This window comes from Wyeomyia smithii, chromosome 3, assembly GCF_029784165.1.
Source record: "Wyeomyia smithii strain HCP4-BCI-WySm-NY-G18 chromosome 3, ASM2978416v1, whole genome shotgun sequence".
NCBI classification, from domain to species: domain Eukaryota; kingdom Metazoa; phylum Arthropoda; class Insecta; order Diptera; family Culicidae; genus Wyeomyia; species Wyeomyia smithii.
The window spans coordinates 24,998,699-25,021,276 of record NC_073696.1 but is presented as its reverse complement, the minus strand read 5'-3'; the positions used below and the strand labels follow the sequence as shown (position 1 = coordinate 25,021,276).

The following is a 22,578-nucleotide window of genomic DNA, read 5'->3' as shown; positions in this document are numbered from 1 at the left end:
GCCCTGTATATGGCTCTAGGATTCTTGAATAAGAATCGTGAGTGGGAATCCTCCGGATTGTGTTTGCGATTCCTTTCACGATTCCGTCACCGTGTTAAACGGTATCCTGGGGATTCTTACTCAGGATTCTCAGCGTGTTAGTAAGGGGATCGGCGTGAAAATTTGTACATAGGCCTTTTCGGGGCAGGGGAAGGTTCTTATGACAGTTTAAGACCCCTCTCCTCCCATACAAATGAAACACAAATTTCTTCATAGTTCAAGAACTAATCAAGTAAGTGCTCCTACTTCGGCATGTGGAGATTTTTGGGAGCAAGAAATATTTCAATAGTGCTTCCATTCCCTTCCCTTTTCCTATACCAATGAAACAGAAATTTCTTGAGAACCAATCAAGCATGAATTTGGCATGGGAAGGTTTTTGGGGGCAGCAAATGTTATCCCATGCAAATTGAACACAAATTTCTGCACAACTCAAGAACTAATCAAGTAACGGAACCAATCTTGGTATGTTTTTGGGAGCAAGAAATATTTTTATGGTGGTTCGACGCCCTTCCTTCCTTTAGAAGGGAGGGCTTCCCAACAAATCAAACTCAAATTCCTTTCGGGGACTAATTTGATAATGGAACCAAATTTGGCATGTGGAGGGTTTTGGGACAAGAAATATTTCTGGGATGGTTTGACACCCCTCCATACTCTGGAAGAGGGTGAGGGGGCTCCCATTTTTGTGTTTGTTTGTTTGTTTTGTGATGAATTAATTATTTACTAATATTTATTCAGAATTTTTATTGTGTGCTGCCACAAACGGTGACATATCAATACTATTACATATATTTTAAGCTTTATTTCATTAAAAAATTGTACAGTGCTTTTTCGATTTTATCACGGTCAAAAAATATTTTTTTAATCAATAATTTTTTGTGTTGGATTCAATTGAAATTTATGATATTTTGAGTAAAATGATGCACTTTCATGGTTAAAGGAAATATAAGTTCAAGATATAAATGAATAAACAAGAAAAGGTTAGTTTATGATATTTTCCTCTATTGCATTTTCGCGGACTTTCTCCCGGCTATTATACATGCAATATCAAGATGATTCCCATTCTTTAGCGTAGCTAGCAGAGTCTAATGCTTGTTTATGAAATATTGTGGAACCGCTAGATTTTGTAGTTTTTAAATCCATGTTCTATGAGGACCAAACTTTAGGGCTATTTAAGTTGTTAACAGATCTTTTTTGTCGACTGCCATAATAATACTTAATTTTTTCTTCAAAGTCAAAGAAATACGTATATCACGGTTCATTTTTCTCAAAATTATGACACAAATTATTTGTAACAGATATGACACTTGGTTGCCTCAGAAAATTGATCAAATAAATTGAGTTCATAAAACTATACACATGCAAGGACACAAGGCACAAGTGAAAATTTATTCATATATTTATTTATTTATTTATTTATTTACTGGTTCTCGATAGTATCGCACAGACAGTTCCTAGTATTAGCTTATTCTAGATTTAAAAGTTGTCCTATTCACATCAAAGTCATAATAATCAGATACAACATTAAATACACTACAACACGTATCAATTGAATTGTTCTGGCCAAACAAAGTGCGATGCATAGGAAGTCTGAAGAAATCCGTTCGTCTGGTGGTTCGATATGGCACATTAAATTGTATTCGTTCTAGCAGTTCCGGGCTGTCAATATTGTTTACGAGAAGGTCGAAGATGAACAAGCGTTGTAGTAGAATTCTCCTGTTAGTCAGAGTTGGCAGCTGGATAAGAGCACATCGATGTTCGTAAGGTGGCAGACGGATAGGATCTTCCCAAGGCAGCATTCTCAGGGCGTACCGAACGAAATTACGCTGGATTCGTTCGATCCGGTTGATTTGAACAGCATGATAGGGTGACCAAACGAGTACTCCGTATTCAAGTATACTGCGTACTAGCGCACAGTAGAGGGACTTCAGGCAATAAACATCATTAAACGGCTGCGTATTTCGTTTTATGAAGCCTAGTACAGCATAGGCTTTAGCGGTAGTAACTGCAATGTGCTGAGCAAAACAAAGTTTGCTGTCCAGAAGAATACCCAAATCTTTCACGGAATTTACTCGAGTGATACCGACTGTCTCCATCTTATACTCGAACAGAGCGGTTTGCCTGTTTCTGCAGAATGAGATAACATTACACTTCTGTACATTCACTTCCATACCATTTAGCGTACACCAATTCAGCAGCGCATCAATATCGGATTGGATGGCACAGCAGTCTACTATCGACGATACTACACGATAAAATTTCAAATCATCGGCGAACATATATTTTGGAGATTTGATTGTTGCGCACAAATCGTTCACAAAAAGAATAAATAGTAGAGGGCCCAAATGGCTTCCTTGGGGCAGACCAGATTCTATTTCGAATGGGAGTGAACTAGTACCGCCTAGACGAACGAATGCATTGCGATTGGTGCGATACGACAATATCTATCGTGTAAGCCACGTAGGAAACCCCATTTTTTGTAGCTTCGTTACCATTGATGTTTCAAATGCATTTTCTACAACTGAAAGTACATTATTCTTTATTTAAAGTTTTTTTTTAAAAAGCGTGATAAAAACGAAAAAAAACCGTGAGAAAACCGAGCGTGAATTTGGGAGTAGTGATAAAAACGACTGTTGATAAAAGCGAAAAAGCACTGTAATTGCTTCCGCAGTTAAGTGAATATAATTGTAGGAAAATTGTAAACCTACTTGTCAAGAGAAAAAAAAGGAGTTTGAAATTAAACCGTAATGTAATCTTACACCTATCTTACTGACAATAAAGTGTGCTAATCGTTGAAATTGAGGATTGCAACTATTTTTGTCGGAACCTATTGATAATTTGGTTTGACATATTTTCAAATGTTTCCACATTAGTAAGCCTGTGTAGTTCATTCGTGCTAAACCAGCGAGGACGCTTCAATATCATTTTCAGAAGTTTGCTCTGAATCCATTGGAGTGGTTTGGTGCATTCTCGTCTCTCATTTGTACTTGATGTACCCGATTTAGTGTTGACATGAATCATACATTGGGTCTATTTCTTGTGCCGAGTGTCTGTTAAAGATAAACAACATTTTTATCATTTAAACGGTTTGTTTGATCGCTATATTGTCTTCAAAAAAGTTGTGGATAGTAATTTTGTCGTTCCAAAAAAATATAGAGTGCAAAAAAATTTACAATTTTGTTGAAGACGTTATACCAATCAAACATTCTGACTCTAGAATATTTTTTGAAAATTTTAACCTTTTTTTGGTTTTTGATTCTCCATGATCGGACAGCCATCAATGTTTATCTATTCTTTTGCAGTTTTCATAAAAAATAGATTTGTGAAAAAATAGCTTTTTTAGTTTTTTTCTGAAGAAATTTTTTTTAAGTTTACATTTTTTACGAAAAGACAACTTTATTATCTACAACTTTGCTTAAGACATTGCACCGATTAAACAAACCGTCTTGGTTTAAAATGTTTGTAATCTTTTAATACAATAGATGAAGTAGTTTTCTGCTTCCTTAATGATACCGCTTACCGTGCAACGCACCTCCTATTTAAGTAAACCGCTGCATAGTTCAGGTTATGTTTAATTAGAGAACAATACTCGAATTGTTCTTTATCGTACGGCATGAACTGAAGAGTGTCAATGGAAATCGAATTTTTGAATTCCCTTTGGCGGAAGGTTGAGACCTACTTTTTCATATTTTCAAAAATAATCCCATGCGAAGTTCTCGCGGAATTGTACAGCAGCGTGTTTTCCTGAAGCAAGTAAAGAAAGACATTTATTCTCACGGATAGGCAGACATTTGATGCAAACTTTGGTTGCCTTCTCCCGATATTCCTTCACTGGAATAGAGTGCTGATACCAACAATCTTGTTTCCCGTGGGATGAGTAGGCTACAAAAAAAAAGAGTAGTGATGATATTCTTCTTTCTTGGTAACTGAAACTGATAGGTAGGAAGCCAAGAACTGAAAATGACTGCTAAAAAAAACCGGAAGAGAAAATTGTTGTAATATAGGTTTAAATTTGTTCACAAAATCAATCTAGCAATTGATTTGATTTCGAGTGCCCGTTATTTCCTCTGTGCGGGCTAAGACTTATGTATTACAAGTTCCTGGCAAAGGTCTAAAAGATTAACTTTGCTTTTGCTATCGGACTACCATAAGCCGTGCTTCAAAACGGTCGACCTTTTACATTCTTGATCAGTGAAAAAAGCATGAAATTTTCGATATCAAAAAAGTTTTTGATGCCAACTGAAATACATGAATTGACGAGATCTGGTGTTGTCTCTAAAAGTGTTTTTTTGTCGGATTTCTGGGAGTCAGAAAGTTTTTAAGCTGGAAGACTCTCAGAAAGTCCATTTTTGTCAAAAAACATTTTTTAAGACTAGATCTCGTAATTTCTGCACTTTTGAGACATTTGTTGTACAAAAATATATTTCGACAGTTTCATGAACTACTATCTTGCAAGGGGAGACTTTGAGAAGACGAAACATTTGAGCCCTACCGCCAAACGAAATTCGACAGTTGTTTTTCCCCCTTTCATTTTATTACTAAGTCGTAATGGAGATCCCTAATATTGAAAAATTGGTAAAGATCAAAGGCTCTGGGAGAAATCAATCATAAATAAGTATAATTCACCCTATGAACAGTTTAAAAAAACACTTGATATCCCTAATGTCTCTAAGAAACTTGCTAAAACGTGATAGGATTTTTTCCAAAGTTCTAGTATTAATCTTTTAGATAAAAATTATATAAAAATTATCTTGAAATCATTTTATCTCATAGAAAAAAAAAACGGTCATGAGAATGAGTTATCTAGAGCCAGTTAGCATCCCTCACAAAGGACGTCGATAGGTGAAAAAAGATGAATAAGTTGTGGATTATTTAGGTGGCAATTCAATTAAAACCAATCCAAAATTTAAAATCCACACCCAAGCTGTTTCCATTTCAACGTTAACATTTTATATTTTCCAGCGACTTCAATGCTATATTGGATTGTCTTAATAAACTCATTCAAGGTTTGTCTTAATAAACTCATTCAAGTTTTATTAGAGTCCAACTATTCTTCGCTGGAATGTGAACCTATCGCAATACTAGAAGAAATATGACGAACCGACTGTGATTGCCTTTATCAAACTGATAGTCATTTATTGATAAATGCTAAGAAGTGAACCATACTGAACACAATGTCTAGCGAATTTTACTATAATTGGGTGAATCCTAAACTTTATAAAAATTCAAATATGTTGGCTATTTTTCAAATAAACTGTTACCTTGGCAGTAATATCGTGACACGTTCAAAATAACGAACCTTTCTGCCACATAAAACGTAAAAACAGAATGTGAATTTAGCTGTTTTGTTTATAGAAATATGGTGACGTTCATTATTTGGGGTTTTGGTCACCGTGTAATTTCAGTCTCCCTGGATGGTTGATTTTCTCGGGGTAATATAAATGACATTTGTTCTAGAGAAGTGGTGGATCGACGGGTTTGTTTTATAAATCACTCGCTGTAAACAATAAACGACTTCTATCTGTAACAAAATAAGCTAATTAAATAAGTGTGAGGTTTAAAGAACTTTCTAAATTTTACTGTAAATTTTTCATGGTTTTCAGCAGCTCCTGAGTCTCATCAGGACCTCATATCGATATAAAATTTAGAAGTTTAACCCATTGTGGACCAGATTTCGATCCTGATTTTTTCACAACACGATTTTCACGGCACAGGCTTGTATGTATTTAAGCCAAGAAAACATTGTGAAGAATTTTTTCTGGCTTTCTACAATCGAGTTTTTTACTGTTCGTTTCATCAACTAGCGGGTGTATTAAAAAACATCTTGAAAAATATGATTTGATTGATTTGTTTTTGATTTTTGCGGTACAAAATTTCAAAATATTACATTTTCACAAATGAATAGTGTGGGTTTATGACAATGTCTGCGTTAAAATGCCTGTTTCGTTTAGTGACTTCAGCTCAATCGGACCTCGGAAAATTCGCGTCTTAAAGCGGCCTAAGTCGTTCTTTCATTTGACGCGAAAAAAATATAGGTAGCATGTCATGGAAACTCGATGAAAAAAATCTCCTGTTGGTTCCAAATGTCCCAAAAATGCACGAAACGTGGAGACCTGGTTGCGTCTCGAAAATTCCCTTTTTATAAAAAATCGATTTTCCGGGAGTGAGAAATTGTCGAACTAGAGCCAATGGAATATATGAAAAAATTGACCATCTGGCTCTAGAGACAAAAAGCTTCCGTTCATTCGGACCGATGAAAAAACGCATATATAAAATGAAATGTTCGATGCCAAACGTCCCGAACGTCGTGATCCAGTGTTGCCTCAAAAAACCTTCTTGGAAAAAATCGACCTTCTGGAACTTAGAAACTATTGAATTGGGAAATTCTCTCATTCCGAGAAAGTCGATTTTTCTCAAAAAAAAAAAAAAAAAAAAACTGGGATTTTTCTAGATCCCGATACGTAGAAAATGCGTAAAGCGTCGGGATCTAGATCCCAGGATATCAGATTCTGACGCCTTACGCATTTTCAAAACACCTGAGAAAGAAAAACAAACGTTGAAATGTTTGATTTTCATGAACCATCACTTTTTTTTCAGTCAAAAAAGGGAAAGCTCGACCGGCCCGAGGCACGACTTCCCGAAGTCCGACTGCGTTGAAACTCCGCATAGAGACCTTTTTTGAGAAGACGAAACTTTCGAGAACCATCGCTTAACGAAATTCGGAAAGTCGATATTCGATTGTCACCTTAGTGATCAGTATTTATTTTCGATCAAAGAGCGCACGTATTGTTATGCTTGTAGAATGTTTATACTGGTACAAAAAAAATCATCTATTTGCTACTAGAACATATCAGTATCAATAGTTTCAATTATTCACTTATGTTAAAAAAATATTGAGAAATGGTGTTTTTAAAACATTTCTGCGAGACGCTCCTCTCCCTGCGGGATAGTTTGAGAGGGGTATCCAGTATAATTTATTTTTAACCGGTATTCCCAACTACCACATACTGAAAACGGATTAATTTTATCTTATCTCAGTTATTCTTAGAATAATTCTAGAGTACTGTTGGACAACTTTAACACCTAGTCCATAATCGGTGAGGTGAACCTTAGCTGCTATTCCTGTGCGCTTCTTGATCTTAGGGATTTATGGTTGCTTTGTTGCAGTTTGAGAGAATAACAAGATTTTTGCCCGGTTTCAAGGTTTTGCGCAAAAAAAAACAACATCTTCAAGAGCACTTTTTTTTTTCTTCATCTATAATTTATTTGACACGGCACAAATACAATTTAATGTTTAACGGCGCCAATTATATCTGGTAGCTTACTTTCTGAAGTATCTTAATAACTAAAAGCAAATTTTTTATCCTCGCTGCCGACTACGAGCTGAAACTAAATCTAACTTAAAGCTAGAATGTTTTGCATTAAAAGCACTGATTTGTTGTTTGATGGTTTTCCATCGCCATAGGTAAGCAGCATATTGAATATGTTCCGCTGCTGGGCCAAGATATTACGGACTGGCATATTGGGTTGTCTCCCTCGGGACCTGAGAGTATCGTGCGGGTCTAGTTGCTGTTTCCGGATCCGGGGTCTTAACGTGTTCTTGTCGTTTGGTTGGATGTAGGCGGAAGGGAATAGAATTAAACTGGGGCGTGGATGGATTTCAGGAAAACGTATATAAGGGACATGCAGGATAGGTCACGGCTCGCCAAGACATCACGAACAGGAACAGCCGGCTGCCTACTTTCGGCCTGCAGGGAAGCTATTAATTTAGACCTTGCGTCACGGTGTACAGGGCATGACCAAACCACATGCTCTATGTCGTGATAACCCTCACCACAGGCACAGATACCACTTTCCCCGAGCCCAACACGACGGAGATGCGCGTCAAATCTATAGTGATTGGACATAAGCCGGGACATCACGCAAATGAAATCCCGACCTACATCCAACCCCTTGAACCACGGGTTCGTCGATACTTTGGGGATTACGGAATGTAATCACCTTCCCAATTCCCCTCTGGTCCAAGCATTTTGCCAACTGATGATCGTATTCTGACGTACAAGTGCGAAAAATTCATTAAAAGCAATTGGTCTTTCATAAATATCACCGTTTGTTGCGCCCACCTTAGCCAAAGAGTCCGCTTTCTCATTGTCCGGTATCGAGCAGTGAGAAGGGACCCACGCTAAGGTAATCTGAAACGATTTTTCGGATAAAGCATTCAAGAGCACATTGTTAGCTAGATTTTATTTTTTGCTCTGAACTTGAAAGACAAATATATGACGGTTAAATTATTAATTTTCTTTAGCAATGAGTTTTTCGAAATTGCTGCTGGTGATAGAAAATTTGCTTGCTGAAATAAGAACGCACATTAAAGATATTTTCGTGTCATATAAACTCGCATTTGATGCACAAAAAATGTCACACAATTCTAAGCGAGCAATCCTCAGTCAGACAGGTAGCAGCTTAATATACGTTTAAACATGATGCAATGACAGGAATAATCTAGAGATTATATTCTTCCCAATTCCAGACTAGTTGGGGTTGTACCCTTGAAGCTTATATTTTGGACATGAGTCCTGTTTATCCTCTTTTTCAGCCAGTTAACAAGCGCTTAATTATTGCTGTGAACATGAAGGTTAGTTTCTACCATTATTTGTCACGCAAAACAAAGAATTATGTCAGAGTTTTTTTAAGGTAAAAAGGTTGCTTCCCAGGGGTTGTTGGTTTGCTGAAATATCTCTATGATTTTTCAGTATATCACTTTTGGATGAAACAGGTTTGTCATAATTATTTAAAAAATCACAGCAAAGACCCTCAAATTACGAAGCTACTCTAGCTTGTTTTTGGATTATAGAAAAGTTTTTCGCCTCTTATTCAAGAAACACCTTTTGTTTCGAAAAACCACTGACATGAATAATTGAATTGTACGCCACAAATAATCTCACATCTTGTTGGATCCTTCATTACCTCAGTCTGACCAAAGGAAATATGATACGACCACGTTTTATTCCCCGTGCGGTCATTTAACAACTTTTAACTCTCCCACCACCGCGTGGCACTGGGGAAAAAGTTTCCACCTTGTACAAGTGAAAAGAAAACATTTCCTCGCTCCATTATTTATGTATCCATTTCTAATTTTTAATTTCCAAAGTTGCTTTCTTTTAGGACCATTCATATTTCGGCGGAATGTTTTGTTTGCCCTTGGTTTCTCCAGGGCCTGCTGCCGTGTACTTTTAATTCTATTAATCTTACCATGCCAGCCGGTGCGTTGTCTGCTTCTTTCCCCTCTCACGAAACAACATCAGTGGTTAGCAAAATAGCACCGCTATTTTCGGTGGTGTTATTTTTTTCTGCTACTGCAATAGAATCCTCTTTTCTTCCCAATCGACTTTGGTCGCCTTAATGCTATCAATGTAGCGTCCTGCTTGATGCCAGTGCTGGTGGGGAAGGGGGTGACAAAGCGTGTAAGAAAAGTAAGCCGCTCGGAACCAAGCAAGCCGTGGAAAATCTGTGGGTGGTATTCTACCGGTGGTAGATTTTTTCCTTCTCTCTGCCACCGTGAAGGTTTCGTCGTGTCGTGCTATCACATTTTTCCGGTGTCTAATCCTCCGGTGTTGGGTTTATGGGTGGTGATGGGTTTTCTCAGAGCTCCAGCTTTTCTACTGGTCCAACCGTACACGGTTAATAAGGATTATGAATAGGGGGAATGGGCTTTAATGGAATATTTATGTTTGAAAATTAATTTGTAGAAAATATAATTAATATTTTATTACACGCCGAAATAAATCAAGCTCGACGTGGATATTCTTTGCGTTATTCCTGTAATTCACGGATGCTACGGGAACGGTTTTCTGTTCCGTACTATTACTGTCGGTGCTGCAGTTGCTGCAGCTCGGCTCTCGGAGGGGGTCGGTGTAGAGAAAAGTTTCTTTTATTTATACGCTGACGGTTCGTGCCATCGGCGCCAGGAGCGTGAGCTTGCCGCTCGGAATAAATAGTACACAGTAGGAAGTCGTTGCCGGAACATCCTACCCGCTCTGCACCTACGCCACCGGCGAGAAAAACCCGATGATCCAACTCTGGTTGCTGGTCCCCGAACAGAAAGCGCGCAATCGTATAATAAACCCAGAGATAATAAAATGCATAAATCAAACTTTGAACCTGCAATTACAAGTACTTGGTGTTTTACCTTTCCGAGAGTCGGGCTTCGTCCTACCGTCCGCAGCCGCAGCTTTTTTTTCCGCAGAAATCATAAATCCTTCACAATATGTGTGGTATAGTATTTTCGAAAATTTCCGCTTTGTAAGCGGGCGGTGGAATACTTTGGTTCAAGTTCGATTTGTTTGAAACTTCTTTATGGTACGAAAAGAGTGAAAGAAATAAAAACGGTACTTGTAGCAGTTTTTCACTTTGAGCACTCTTTTCAGGTCAAACTTATCAATCGCTGAAGAAAGGTTGAAACCTTTTGCAAATCTGTCCAAACAATGAACTGAAGAAGGAGGAGGTGCTCATCAAATGCTCACTTCTCGCTTGACGTTGACTGATCGGACCCATACTCTATTATGGGAAAATATAAGCTTCGTAAAAGCTTATAATTATCGCATTGCTTCGCGCCACAACTCTGCTCTGCCTTTATTTTGGTACTAAACGTTCCTCCTACTCCTCCTCCGCCTGCTTAATCCCCCCAATTCCAACTCACATCATAGCAAAGAGAGACCCGCCACCAATAGCCAATCAGCTCGCGCCTAGCTTGTACTAACCGAAAACCCTGTCTTAACACCAGTAACTCTCTGCTATCGCACAGCTCTAGGCCCGGCAGACCCCCGAAACGAGGCCCCGTCGGACTGTCGATGCCGGCGACGCACATGTCGCACCACCATGCCGCCGCTGCTGCCTCCCAGATCAAGAAGCACCGGCTGGACAACGGCGAGTTCGTGTACGAGAACGGACATCTGAACGGTGAGTAGAGAGAATTGTGAAAGTGATCGACACTTGCAGCCATAGTTCGTGCGGATTTGTTTTCCGCTTTCTATATTTGTGTTTGTTTTATTTTGCGAACTGTGTGACGAATCATTATACGATAGGATTGTTTGTGTGGTTTATTTTATCCACGATGCGGGAAAATTGGAGGACTTTAGGCATGTACAACTTCATCATGATAACTAGGTTGTATTCCTGCTACATTCATTCTTGAATAATCAAAATATCATTCTCTCTTGCGGAGTTGCATTTTCGAAGTTTCTAGAAATCGAAAAACTTGAAAGGCCCTAGGTTATTTTTGTTTATTTAATTCATGTTCTTCTCGTCGACTTCGTCCACTTTCAACTCTACCATGGAATTCAGAATCTTTTAGTGCGGTTTTGCCGAAGCATAATTTTTCCGAAAGATGTGCATGATTACTCTCTTAATAATCATTAGATTGACAACCTTTTTATTTAAATTTTGTTGTTACATATAAAAAGCACACACGGAGAAATGTTTTCTATAACTTTATTCGTGTTCGGTGTCTTTATTCGAGATGATTTGTTCCTGTTTTAAGAGAAAAAATAACAGGTGGGTTGTTTTTAAATACAACCGCAAGTTTGACGTAGCAGTACTGAGGACTGGGTTCTGAGGTCGTCTTCCGAGTTTTGGAAATCATTACGATTCAGATTCCAGAAATTCCCGTTAAATCATTTAACCTGTTGAAAAGACACTGAAGGCCACCATCTGAAGTTAATTTTCGGTCTTTTGGAATCATATTGGTTTCAAAAACATCCATATTAGGTAAAATTTCAGAATTTTAGACTGTGTCCCGGAAACTGAAAGCCGCCATTTTGGATTTCGAAACGGGGTCTAGAGTCGATTTATGTTATCTATGCATCATTACATATCAGAAAATACCCATATTGGGTAGCATTTGTCCACGCCGCACATCTCTGATTGGTCAGAATACATATACAAGTGAGAAAGTCAGAAGAGTCACAACATTTGAAATGATCAGAAATGTTGGAATAATCAGAAACGTTGGTAAATAACTACGAAAACAAGAAAACTAAATAAAGCCAAAATAACAATAAAACGTCCAAAGAGGCAGTATCGCAAATAAATTAAATTAGAAAATTCACAAAAATCCAACAAATCTGAGAAATTAGAATAGACAGAAAAGCTTGTGGCAACATTAGAAAACTCTCAGAACTCAAAAAAGTTAGAAAAGTTTGAATACTGAAATATTATATTGACGACTGGCGGCTATGTTTTTACTTCTACACAGCTAAATTTTCCTTCAAAAAGGCTTGACTTGATTGTTACGTATTTCTTTCTAAAAATACTGAGAAAGCCAAAAGATAACAAATGATTTGAAATAACAATACAATACACTATGGCTAAAAAACACAATAGCCTTTTTGAATATAAAAATAGGTATCCAGTAAATTCCATTTGGTCCATTCTATTCTATTTACTGCTAAATTTATTTTGAAAAAAGTTTGAAAAGTTACAAGAATTTATAAAACTAAAAACCGAAAAAAATAGAAAAGTCGGAGCACCAGAAGAAAACAGTTGAGTTCAGAATATTTTGAAGAGTCTAAAAATTAAAAAAAAAATGTTCGAGAGAAAAAATAGTGAAAGCCAAAGCATAAAAAAACATAAACCCAACAAAAAACAAAAGAAAAAACAAATAGAAACATAAAGGAGGTAAAAAAGTTGAAAAAGTACAATAAAGTAGTAAAAAAATTGTAAGAATAGGCAGAAAAATTAGAACAAGCTTAAGTCAGAAAACTCGGAGTTTTTAGAAAAACCTCAAAAATCAAAAAGTCAAAGAAAAAATGAAACACAAATTTGCTATGGAAAAGTCGCAGAAGAAAGAAAAGATGTAAGTGAAAAGTTAGACAAGCAAAAAAGTGAGAAAATAGAAAAAAGTTTAAAAACTAAGAGAGGTAAGAAAAATTGGAAAAGTAAGAAAAGTAAAATAAATCAGAGGGTCAAAAATATCGAATAAGAAAGAAAATAAGAGAGATTAGGAAAGAGAAAAAAGTTGTTTCATACATAAGAAAATAAATACAAGCTTAGCAAACAACTGGAACAGGCCATAAAAACATATTTTTCAAAAATAAAACGTCAGAAAGATAAAGAAGTTGGGAAATTCAGCAAAGTTTGAAAACTCAGAAAAATCAAAATCGGAAATTTAAAAAAACCAAAAAAGTTAAAAAGTCAGAGAAGTTAGAAAATTAAGAGCAGCCAATAAAGTCAGAAAAATGAAAAAAAAACTAAAAATTCAAATAAAAAAGGAAAGAGAGATAATTCAGAATAGTCGGTAAAGGTATGACTAGATAAGAATGTCAGAATTCACAATGTACAAAAGTCAAAAAACCAGAAAAGTAAACTTTGGAATGAAAAAAATATCGGGAAAGAAAATAAAAGTGATAAAAAACGTAAGATGGAAGAAAAAAACGAAAATATATCAAGAAATAAAAATCGTAAAAGGAAGACAATAATGTCGGAAAAATTCGAAAAATTCAGAATAGTCAGAAAGTATAGTATAAGTTTACAGTCTGTGCGATATTTTGTCGAAGATGGTGATGTAAATGAATTTAAAAAAAGAAAAGAAAAAGGAGTGATTCCTACAATTAAGTCGGTAAAGTAAAAATCAGAAACGTCAAACAGCCAGAGTAGTTAGAAAGTTCAGAACATTTGCAGCACCGCTGATCAGTCAGATCATAGGCCATCGAAAAGAACGGTAAGTGGGCTATGACGTAAAACCCTGACTGGGTAGTCGACTTTCTTTTCTTGGGGTTGCTGTTTCGAATCCATTTTTCATTACCCGTCATGATGCGCTCAGCGTCCACTGGCTTCAAATCATAAGTAACCCAAGTTCCATGTTTTGGACTCATATCCAAAGCATACAATCGTTTGTCATTGGCTCGACGGGTAACTTAAAATAGCTGTTCCTGTGTTTGGCATAGATCCTAATCGAACAAAAATTTACCTAAATTCAGCATCTTCTTAGGTTTTTGACCTTCCTACACGCGTACAATCGTCAACATCTAAATTACTGTTTTTGAAGCGGTGGAACGTTGTTTAACATAGAACACCGGTTCTGTAAACTTTTGACGTAGAATAACGTTTTACTTTAGTAGAGTAGCATTCTAAAAAATCGAGAATGGAGTGAAACGACAGAATAAAGATTTCAAACACTTACTACTTTGTTACCACTGAACGGATAGTAAACAAACTACCTTAGTTTATGAAATGATTTTTACTAACATTATTTCAGAATAAAGTGGTTAAAATTCATGGCTAACTTGATTACAATTCAACCAATAGCGTACCCGCAATGTTGCAATCCAAGCACTGCTGTTTTGTTCGTTCGAGTGCACAACGACAGGCCCACCGGTAGTATAACTGTCATTAGTCACATATAAAAGTTAGCATGCAACAATCTAGTCTTTCATCAGCCGATCATTGTAGTAAAAGGATGATTTACTGGAAACCGAATCGATCAGTTGCAAGCAGATTTGCCATTACCACAGCGCAGCAGGCGATGATTTCTTGTTTGTATGGTTTTTGCTGCACCACACGCATCGACCGGCAAAGCGGAAGGTTCTTTTTGGAGCAGCAGAAAGCGGGTGGAGGCAAATTTTATTCGCTTATAAAAGCGCACGCCATCGAATTTAATTTCTCATCTGTTCGTCGACCGGCAAAACGGGCGGTACTTTCTGGAGTAGCAGAAGGCGAGTGGTGGCGAATATTAGTCACTTATAGAAGCGCACGCCATCGAATTCAATTTTTCATTCTTTTTGGAGCAGCAGAATGCGGGTGGTGGAAAATATTGATATTGATTGAACTGTCGTCCTCTAAAGAAGGGCGTGAACAAAAACGCTTACAAAAACCGCAAAAAACGCATAAAAATGAGTGTAAAGCTTCATTTCACACAACCCATTCCGCCCCCAGAATAATTCTTCCAACTTATGTCGCGCGATAAAGTTTTGACCATCTGGGTAATTTATTCAAAAACAAACAGAAGTATTTCTGCATTTGTAGTACTTATTTAAGCACTCAAACATGCATTTATTAACGCCAAATGCGCGTTATTCAACGTCAGTCACGCGGTCGTGCCTTGGATATTACCTTCTGCTAATTCAATACTCAAGGCGCTTAGAAGAACACAAAAAACAGAACAGAATATAACTAAAAATATTTTAATAAGTCAGAGAAAAAAGAAGGCAGAAACTAAAAAAGCAGGAAAACCAGCAGTGTAAGAAATGTTAAAAAAAAAATAGATTAAAAAAATTAAGGTGAAAAAATGGAAAAGTTTCAAAAGCAAAAAGAAAGTTATAAGAAACCGAAAAAGTGAGAATTACCGATTAAATCAAAGAAATCAGATTCTTCTAGAGTTATATAATCTCATTTCCAATTAAAATTTAGATCATTTTAAAAAGTCAGCATTGTTAGGACAGTCGGAAAAAATAAAAGTGATAAAAGTTAGAATAGTAATATAAGCGAAAAAAGTTAAAAAAAAACACAGAAAAAAATAGGTAAAAGTTAAGTAAAAATAAAATAAAACAGGTTAGAGCGATCATTAAAGTCCGGAAATTAAAAAACGGTTGGAAAAGTTCAGATAGCCGTAAAGAACAGAATAGTAAAACAGTTAGAAAAGTTGGAAGCATTGTAATAGGCTGTGAAGGCAGAAAACTTAAAATAGTCAGAAAAGTCAGCAAATTTAGAAAATCTAGGAAAAATAAAAAGGATCGAGAAGAAGAAAAGGAATAAATCAAATGATAGACTGGTGAAAAGTAAAATAAATCAGAATAGTTAGACAAAGGCAAATCGAAAACGTAAGAGAGCAAGAAAAATCAGAAAATAAGAAAAGATAAAAAAGACTCCAAAGTCAAAAAATCCAGAATATTCAGTCAAGAAAGTCTTAAAAATGGCAGACAAAAAAAAGAAAGAAAAAGTAGAAAAATCAAAATGTTACGAAGGATGAAACAATCAGAAAACTTAAGTATAAGTAGCATATGTAAGAAAAACTCGAATATGTATGCATAAAAAATGCCGATAAGTTAAATAAAGATAAACAATTTCAAAACAAACTAACAAATTATTCGAAGTCAAAATTGAAAACAACAGAATAGTTAAAATGGTACAACAATACATTAGAATCAGCAAAGCCAAAATACTTGAAAAATCAGAAAAATCAAAAAAGCCAGAAAGCCAGAGAAAGCTCAGAATGCCGGCAAAGTCGGAAAAATCATAAAAACTCGAAAGTCATTAATGCAAGGAAGATCTGAAAATAACGAAATATCAAAACTATCAAAAAAGTTAGAAATAAAATTTTATAAATTAGAAAAAATGTGTAAAATTGCAAGAATGCAAAAAAATTGACAAAATTAGAAAAGCTCAAGAAATCTGAAAAAGTCATGTAAGAAAGAAAATTGAACATAGACGTAAGAGTCGAAAAGTTAACAACATTTGAAGTTGAAAAGGTGAGAATAGAAAAAGTAAAAGAAGTCAAGAAGGTTAGTGAAATTGAGAACGTCAGAAAAGTTAGAGAGTTAAAAAATTAAAAAAAAAAGCCAAGTCAAAAAAATGGAAAAGTGAGAAAAGCATAAAAAGTTTGAGAAGTGGATGAAATAAAAAAAAAATCATAACGATAGAAAAATTAGGAATAGTTGAAAAAATTTGAGAAGTTTGAGATATTAAAAAAATATAAGTGGGAAAGTCAGTAAAATCAGCCAGATCGGGAATGTTTTGAAAGTTACAAAAGTAAGAAAAGCCAGAAAAACTATCAAACCTAGCATCAACTGGAAAGTCACAAAAAGTAGGAATAGTGGCAAATCCAGCCACTAGTAAAGAAGGAAAAGCCAGAAAGAATAGAACAACAAAGTTAGTATGAGAAGTTGGGAAAATAAATAAAATTATTGAAGTTGACAAAGTCAGTGAAATTGAAAAAGTTTTGAAAACATAAAACGAAAAACAAAATTTAATTGTCAGGAAAGTTAGAAACACCACAAAAGCATGAAGTTAAAAAAAAGTTTGAATAGAAAGGGCAGTCGGTAAGTTCAGTATATTAAAGTATAGTAAAGTAACAGAAGTCAAAAAGAAAGAGGAATTGGAAGTCAGAATGGGTTTCTAACATGGTCAAAAAATATGAATTGTGAGAAAAGTACGAAAAGTTGAAAAAGTAACAAAAAATTGGATCAGTTAGAGATGTTGAGAAAGTTATAAAAGGCGGGTTAATCAGAAAATTCAGAATAGCCAGAAAAAATCAGAAGAATCAGGAACGTTTCGAGTTACAAAGTAAAAATAAAGACAAATAAGAAAGGATGAAGAAGTCTAGAGAAATGAAAATACAGAAAAGTAAAAAATCTAGAAAGTTTCAAAAGCAAAAAAAAAACAAAAAGGTTGGAAAAGTCAAAAATTTTCCTAAAAACAAAACCGGGAAAATTAAAAAAGTCATAAATGCAAAAAAAATCAAAGCATATAAATCAAATACCTAGATTGAAAATACCAAAAAGTGTAAAAATATCGAAAATGGTTAAAATGCTGACCAGAAACCAGCAATGTTTGCAAGTTCGTGAAAGTAAGAAAAATCAGAATTGGTGTAAAAGTTATCGAATTTAGTAAAGTTAGAATAGAAAAAAAAATATAGAAATAGCAGTCTAAAATTCAGAATAGTCCGAAAAGTCAGAAATATCTGGAATGTCAACAAAGTTAAAAGGTTAGAAAAGTAACTATGCTAATAGTTAAAAAGCGCAAAAAATCAGAAGAAGATTCAAAATTGATACAAACAAAAAAGATAAAGGAGTGAAACAAGTTAGAAAGATAGAATAAACACTAAGATCGAAAAAGTGAAAAGTCAATTTAGTCGGTAAAACCATAAAAGTCAAGGAAGGTATAGAAGTTTAAAAAAAATACAACATATAACAGTTAAGCAGAAAATTATTAGTCAAATAAGACAATAAAGTCATTAAAGCTTCAAAAAGAAAAGTCAGAAAAAGAAAATATGAAATAGAGTGGCAAGTCATAACACTTTAAATAATAAGAAAAGTAAGAAGACTATATGAGACAGCAAAATAAAGAAAGGTTAGAATAGACAAATAATATCAGAAAAGTTAAAATAGTCGGAAAAGTAGGTATGAATGTCAGTATATTAGAAAAACGTCTGAAAGGTCGAAAAGTCAACAAATAGAAATAAGATTCAGCAAAAATAAAATGTTGAAAACCTGAAATTTTAGAAAGAGAATAAAAAAAATGTAGACTTCGAGGATAGTGTAAATCAATGCCTTATATTGGTTATTAAATTAACTATTAAGTTTTGTTAGGAAAATATACTTTCTTGGAGGCCTGCATTGGGTATTATGCATACTTCAGATTTTAAAATATGTTTCATGTTTCTCATTCTTTTTTTTTATTTTTTAATGTTGCTAGAGAATATATTCATCTTGCAACGTTAGGTTAAAACTACTTAACTGACTGAACCGATTGCAACAAGAAAAAACAATTCACTGACAACTTTTTATTGCAATGTGAAGCACATACTTCACCGAGGTCAACTCCAACTTCTGCCCGTATCAATTGCCACTTTTTACGCTGACCAACATACATTTCCACTTTGCTGAGCGCATTTCCCCAAACGAATCTTATCGAGGGCGACGCCGGCCGCCACTTCTGACCGCGCAGCGTAAACTTTTGTTGCCTCAGTCGTTCAGTGCCTTATAATCATTTTAAACGATTTCAGCTGTTATTTATTATTATATGGCATTTCTTTTGCACACAAAGATGCACAACCGGCGTATGTTGATCCCGAGCGCTGGAGCCAAAGAATAGCTTGGAAATTCTCCAAAAAGTTTTTTTCTTCACGTTCCGTCTGTCTTCGAAACAAATTTAATTTCCATGTTCTAAAACACTACCCTGTAGCGCAGGCACTCTGCATTTTCGATCAATATGAATTTTCTCTGGAATGTGCCGAAATCAGTCTGGTTTTGATTTAGGAATCTTTCCCCATCGTTTAATAGTTTTTGTTCTCGTCTGTTTCGTTCGGAGGGATTTATAGGACGCGATTAGCATAAATACCTTTTTTACGTGGTGGGATCTTTACGCGTTCAATGTGCTTCACAGCCGTAAATGGTTTTTCTGATAACGACCGGCGTCGATTCCACCAAAAAAGGCGATTCTCCTGATTTGTTGAGAAACATTGGCGATTATGCAAATTGCTAGTATGGCACGCATAACTATATTAGTAGAGACGGCTAGCAGCAGACCTCCCCATGCACGGCCATCGACTGACAGATTCTAACACGCTCTCTGTCGGCCGGTGCCCCCTGCTGCTGTTGATGGACGTGGGAGGCGGCGCTCGATTTGAAATTCAGTCGGTGTAACATTATCTTGGCTGGTGCGCGGCGATTTACCGTATCAAAACTGCGGCGTTTAGACAAAGCAGGCGGCGGCAACTATTTTTCCAAAATGGTTTTCGCCGTTTTTTTGATGGAGTTTTCTCTTTGAGTGTGGATCATATGCCTGGCGGTGTAATTTCACTGTCTCGACGATGAATTTTTTTTTGGCTTTTGATTGCTATACTGCACTATCATGGACGATCAATTACGCGGTTTCAAATGGGGGATTTCACGCAAATTCATATGTGCATGTGGGTATAATACACATATCAACTGTGAAAAGCAAACTAGACGGATTCATGCATAATAAGACAAGGTTGATTATTATGCTTGACAGGACCGCTGATTTTTCTTTACAAGCTTTTGTCTGTTGTGTGTACTTTTTTTTCTGCCATTACAAACCTTTATTCGTGAAACGCCACAGAGGCTCTCGAACCTTTCGAAGGATCTGTGACGTTTCGCAAGTCGGTGTAGTTCACTCGTTACAACAACGACGGTTTGCAGCCTCATGGCTCACTGCCATTACAGATCTTCCGCGGCTGGACAAATCCCCTCTACTGGCGAACGGTTACAACGCACCGCCCACGCACCTGAACCACATCCCGTTCATGCAGATGAATCCGCATCCCGGCGGTGGCCACCCGCTGATGAGTCCCGGTGTCAATCCTCACGGAATTCCCCGGCCGGATGGATCGATCATCAAAGGGCAGAACATTCCCGGAATGGAGGCTATTGCTAGGTAAGCTTTAATAATCCACTGATCGAAAATCTGATCTAATATTTAAATTTTTTTTTCATTCGTGATCCCAGAGCTGCTTACGAAGACATAGTCAAGCATTTGGAGCGACTACGCGAGGAACGAGGCGACGATCGAACTGTCAATCTAGAGCAAAAGCCACGCGACCTGAGCTCCCAAAATGGTACGTATAACACATTCGTTCATCTCCGACGGGGAATTCCCGCTGTCAACTAATACCTTAACACGCTTCCTCCAGCACCCCCTCCCGACTCACCGAACGGAGCAAGTCCGGTGCTAAACCTGTCGAAATCCGGCGGCGATCAGACCAGCGGTGGCGCCCCCAGCGAGCGGAGTAATCAAAATTCGCCCGAACCTTCGGTGCACGAAGAGGACGAAAACATCAGCGAAGCAAACATATCGGACACCGAGGAACCGAACGAGAAAGAGGAAGGTAAGCGACGCGATCGAACAGCACGAAAGGGTCAATGATCATCGCTCACACGTCCGAGCTTGAACCTGTGCCGAACAGTCGAATGTGTGCCATTATAATGTCTGTTACTAACTTGTTTGGTATTTGTTTTGTTTATCATTTTTCGCTCGATCTTCAATCAATGCAGACATCAGTGATTGCGAAAGGGACATTTCATCGCCGGTACCGGCGACGGTTCCGGTTTCCCAGGAGATGGAAAGCCGCCAGCAGGCGCTCAACTATTCCAGTCTGGCCGCTACGGCTGCTGCCGTAGCCGTCGGTAACGTCCCGACGGCCCAGGATCCAACGCACTCGTCCACAGAAACGTTACTGCGGAACATCCAAGGTCTGCTGAAGGTGGCGGCCGATAATGCCCGGCAACAGGAACGGCAGACCAGCTACGAGAAAGGTAAGGTTTACTTTGAAACTTGTTTAAGGGGTAATTGAACAAGAAAATGAAACTTTTTAGCGTCCAAAGTGCTACAAAATCTGTAAAGCTTAAGTCTCAAACTAAACTTTCAATATTTCAGATATTTTACTTAGAAATTTTGATGGTTGACTTTGAAGCTCGTAACTTCGATTTTTTTCTATAGGTTCATTTAAATTTCGAACCACAAAGTTATCTTTTTTCATTTTTGGTTAATTATTTTGGGTATTATTCTGATATATTGAAATTATAAAGATTGCGCATTTGCATGCGCAATCTTTATAATTTATCTAACTTTTTTTCGTATTTCTTAAATTTTACGATGTTTAATATAAATGGCATTCATGAGGATTCCAAAGTTAATAATCTATTTAAATTCGACATTTTATGAAAATGTGTTCAAAATCCATTTTCTTTCGTTACGTATTTCTCACACATTTTTGTCATAATGTCAACCCAGTTTCGGTACATATAATAATTTTTGTATAAAGTTGGATATACATATTTCGGGTATCTTTTTCCAGGCATTTGTCCCTTAAGTTTTTTGGTCACTTTGATCAGTCATCCGGTCACATATGTTCCCATTTTCAAGTCACTCAATCGCTACCAGCTCCGATATTTTTTTGAACCCATTGGGGATAAACTGAATTTTCTAAAAATTCTAAAAGCTTGTGATTCTCATATTGCCAAATCCAAAATGAGTAAAAAACTATATTTTTTACCCTTTCGTTTCGACTTTACTTTGCTAAGTTTGAGTTTCCTCATTTTTGACCTACTATCGTTACAGTTTCGAAATCATCTATATCTATACTGTTTCGACATATTTGTACACATTTTTGACATGTTTTTTGGGAATATTTTTCACATATTTACAACACATTTTTAATAGTTTTTATATAGTTTTTGGGCTTTTCTATATATGACGTTAAACATATTTTTTAATAATTATTGGCGGTTTTCCCCGCAGTTTTGAAACATGTATGACAGATTTTCAACTCATAACATTTTTGACACGTTTTGATGCAGCTTGTTACAGCTCTTAAAGATTCGTGACATATTTTCTACATATATTTAACAGAAAACATTATTTTTGAATTTCTGACGATTCTTCGACAGATATTTAACAGCATAGATACATATATAGCATATTTTTAATTCATATTCGACAGAACTTTGTTTTTTCTCAACATTTTGACAAGTTTTTCATTTATTTTTGATATATTATAGACAAGTTTTAAACACATTTAAAATAATTTTTGAAACGTTTTGTTGCATTTTGACGCATATTCTTCATATTTTGAACACAGTTGTGACACTTGTACGTCTGTTTTTTGACTCATATTTGGCACAGAGTTGACGCAATTTCGATACATTTTCCGTATAATTCTTACACAATTTCTAAACGTTTCTAACACTTTTATAACTTCCTAATTAACTAACTTTCGTTTTAAACATATTTCTAGTTATGCTCGACACGTTTTAAACACATTTCTAAAACATTTACAACATTTCAACACAGTTCTGATACATTTTT

General features: G+C 36.2%; 1 protein-coding gene across 9 annotated transcripts in view; it reads left to right on the top strand.

Annotated features, from left to right (window-relative positions):
• LOC129727289 (dachshund homolog 2) overlaps nucleotides 1-22,578 on the top strand; it is a 109,991-nt gene that overhangs the window by 57,281 nt on the left and 30,132 nt on the right. For 3 of the 9 annotated variants that reach the window (XM_055684971.1, XM_055684968.1, XM_055684976.1), the window contains 5 exons: nucleotides 10,841-10,995; nucleotides 19,914-20,148; nucleotides 20,220-20,329; nucleotides 20,405-20,599; nucleotides 20,766-21,026. In XM_055684971.1, coding sequence (XP_055540946.1) covers nucleotides 10,841-10,995; nucleotides 19,914-20,148; nucleotides 20,220-20,329; nucleotides 20,405-20,599; nucleotides 20,766-21,026 — 956 coding nt within the window. The remainder of the gene's footprint in view (nucleotides 1-10,840; nucleotides 10,996-19,913; nucleotides 20,149-20,219; nucleotides 20,330-20,404; nucleotides 20,600-20,765; nucleotides 21,027-22,578) is intronic. The other 6 variants (XM_055684973.1, XM_055684969.1, XM_055684975.1 and 3 more) reach the window with 3 other exon arrangements.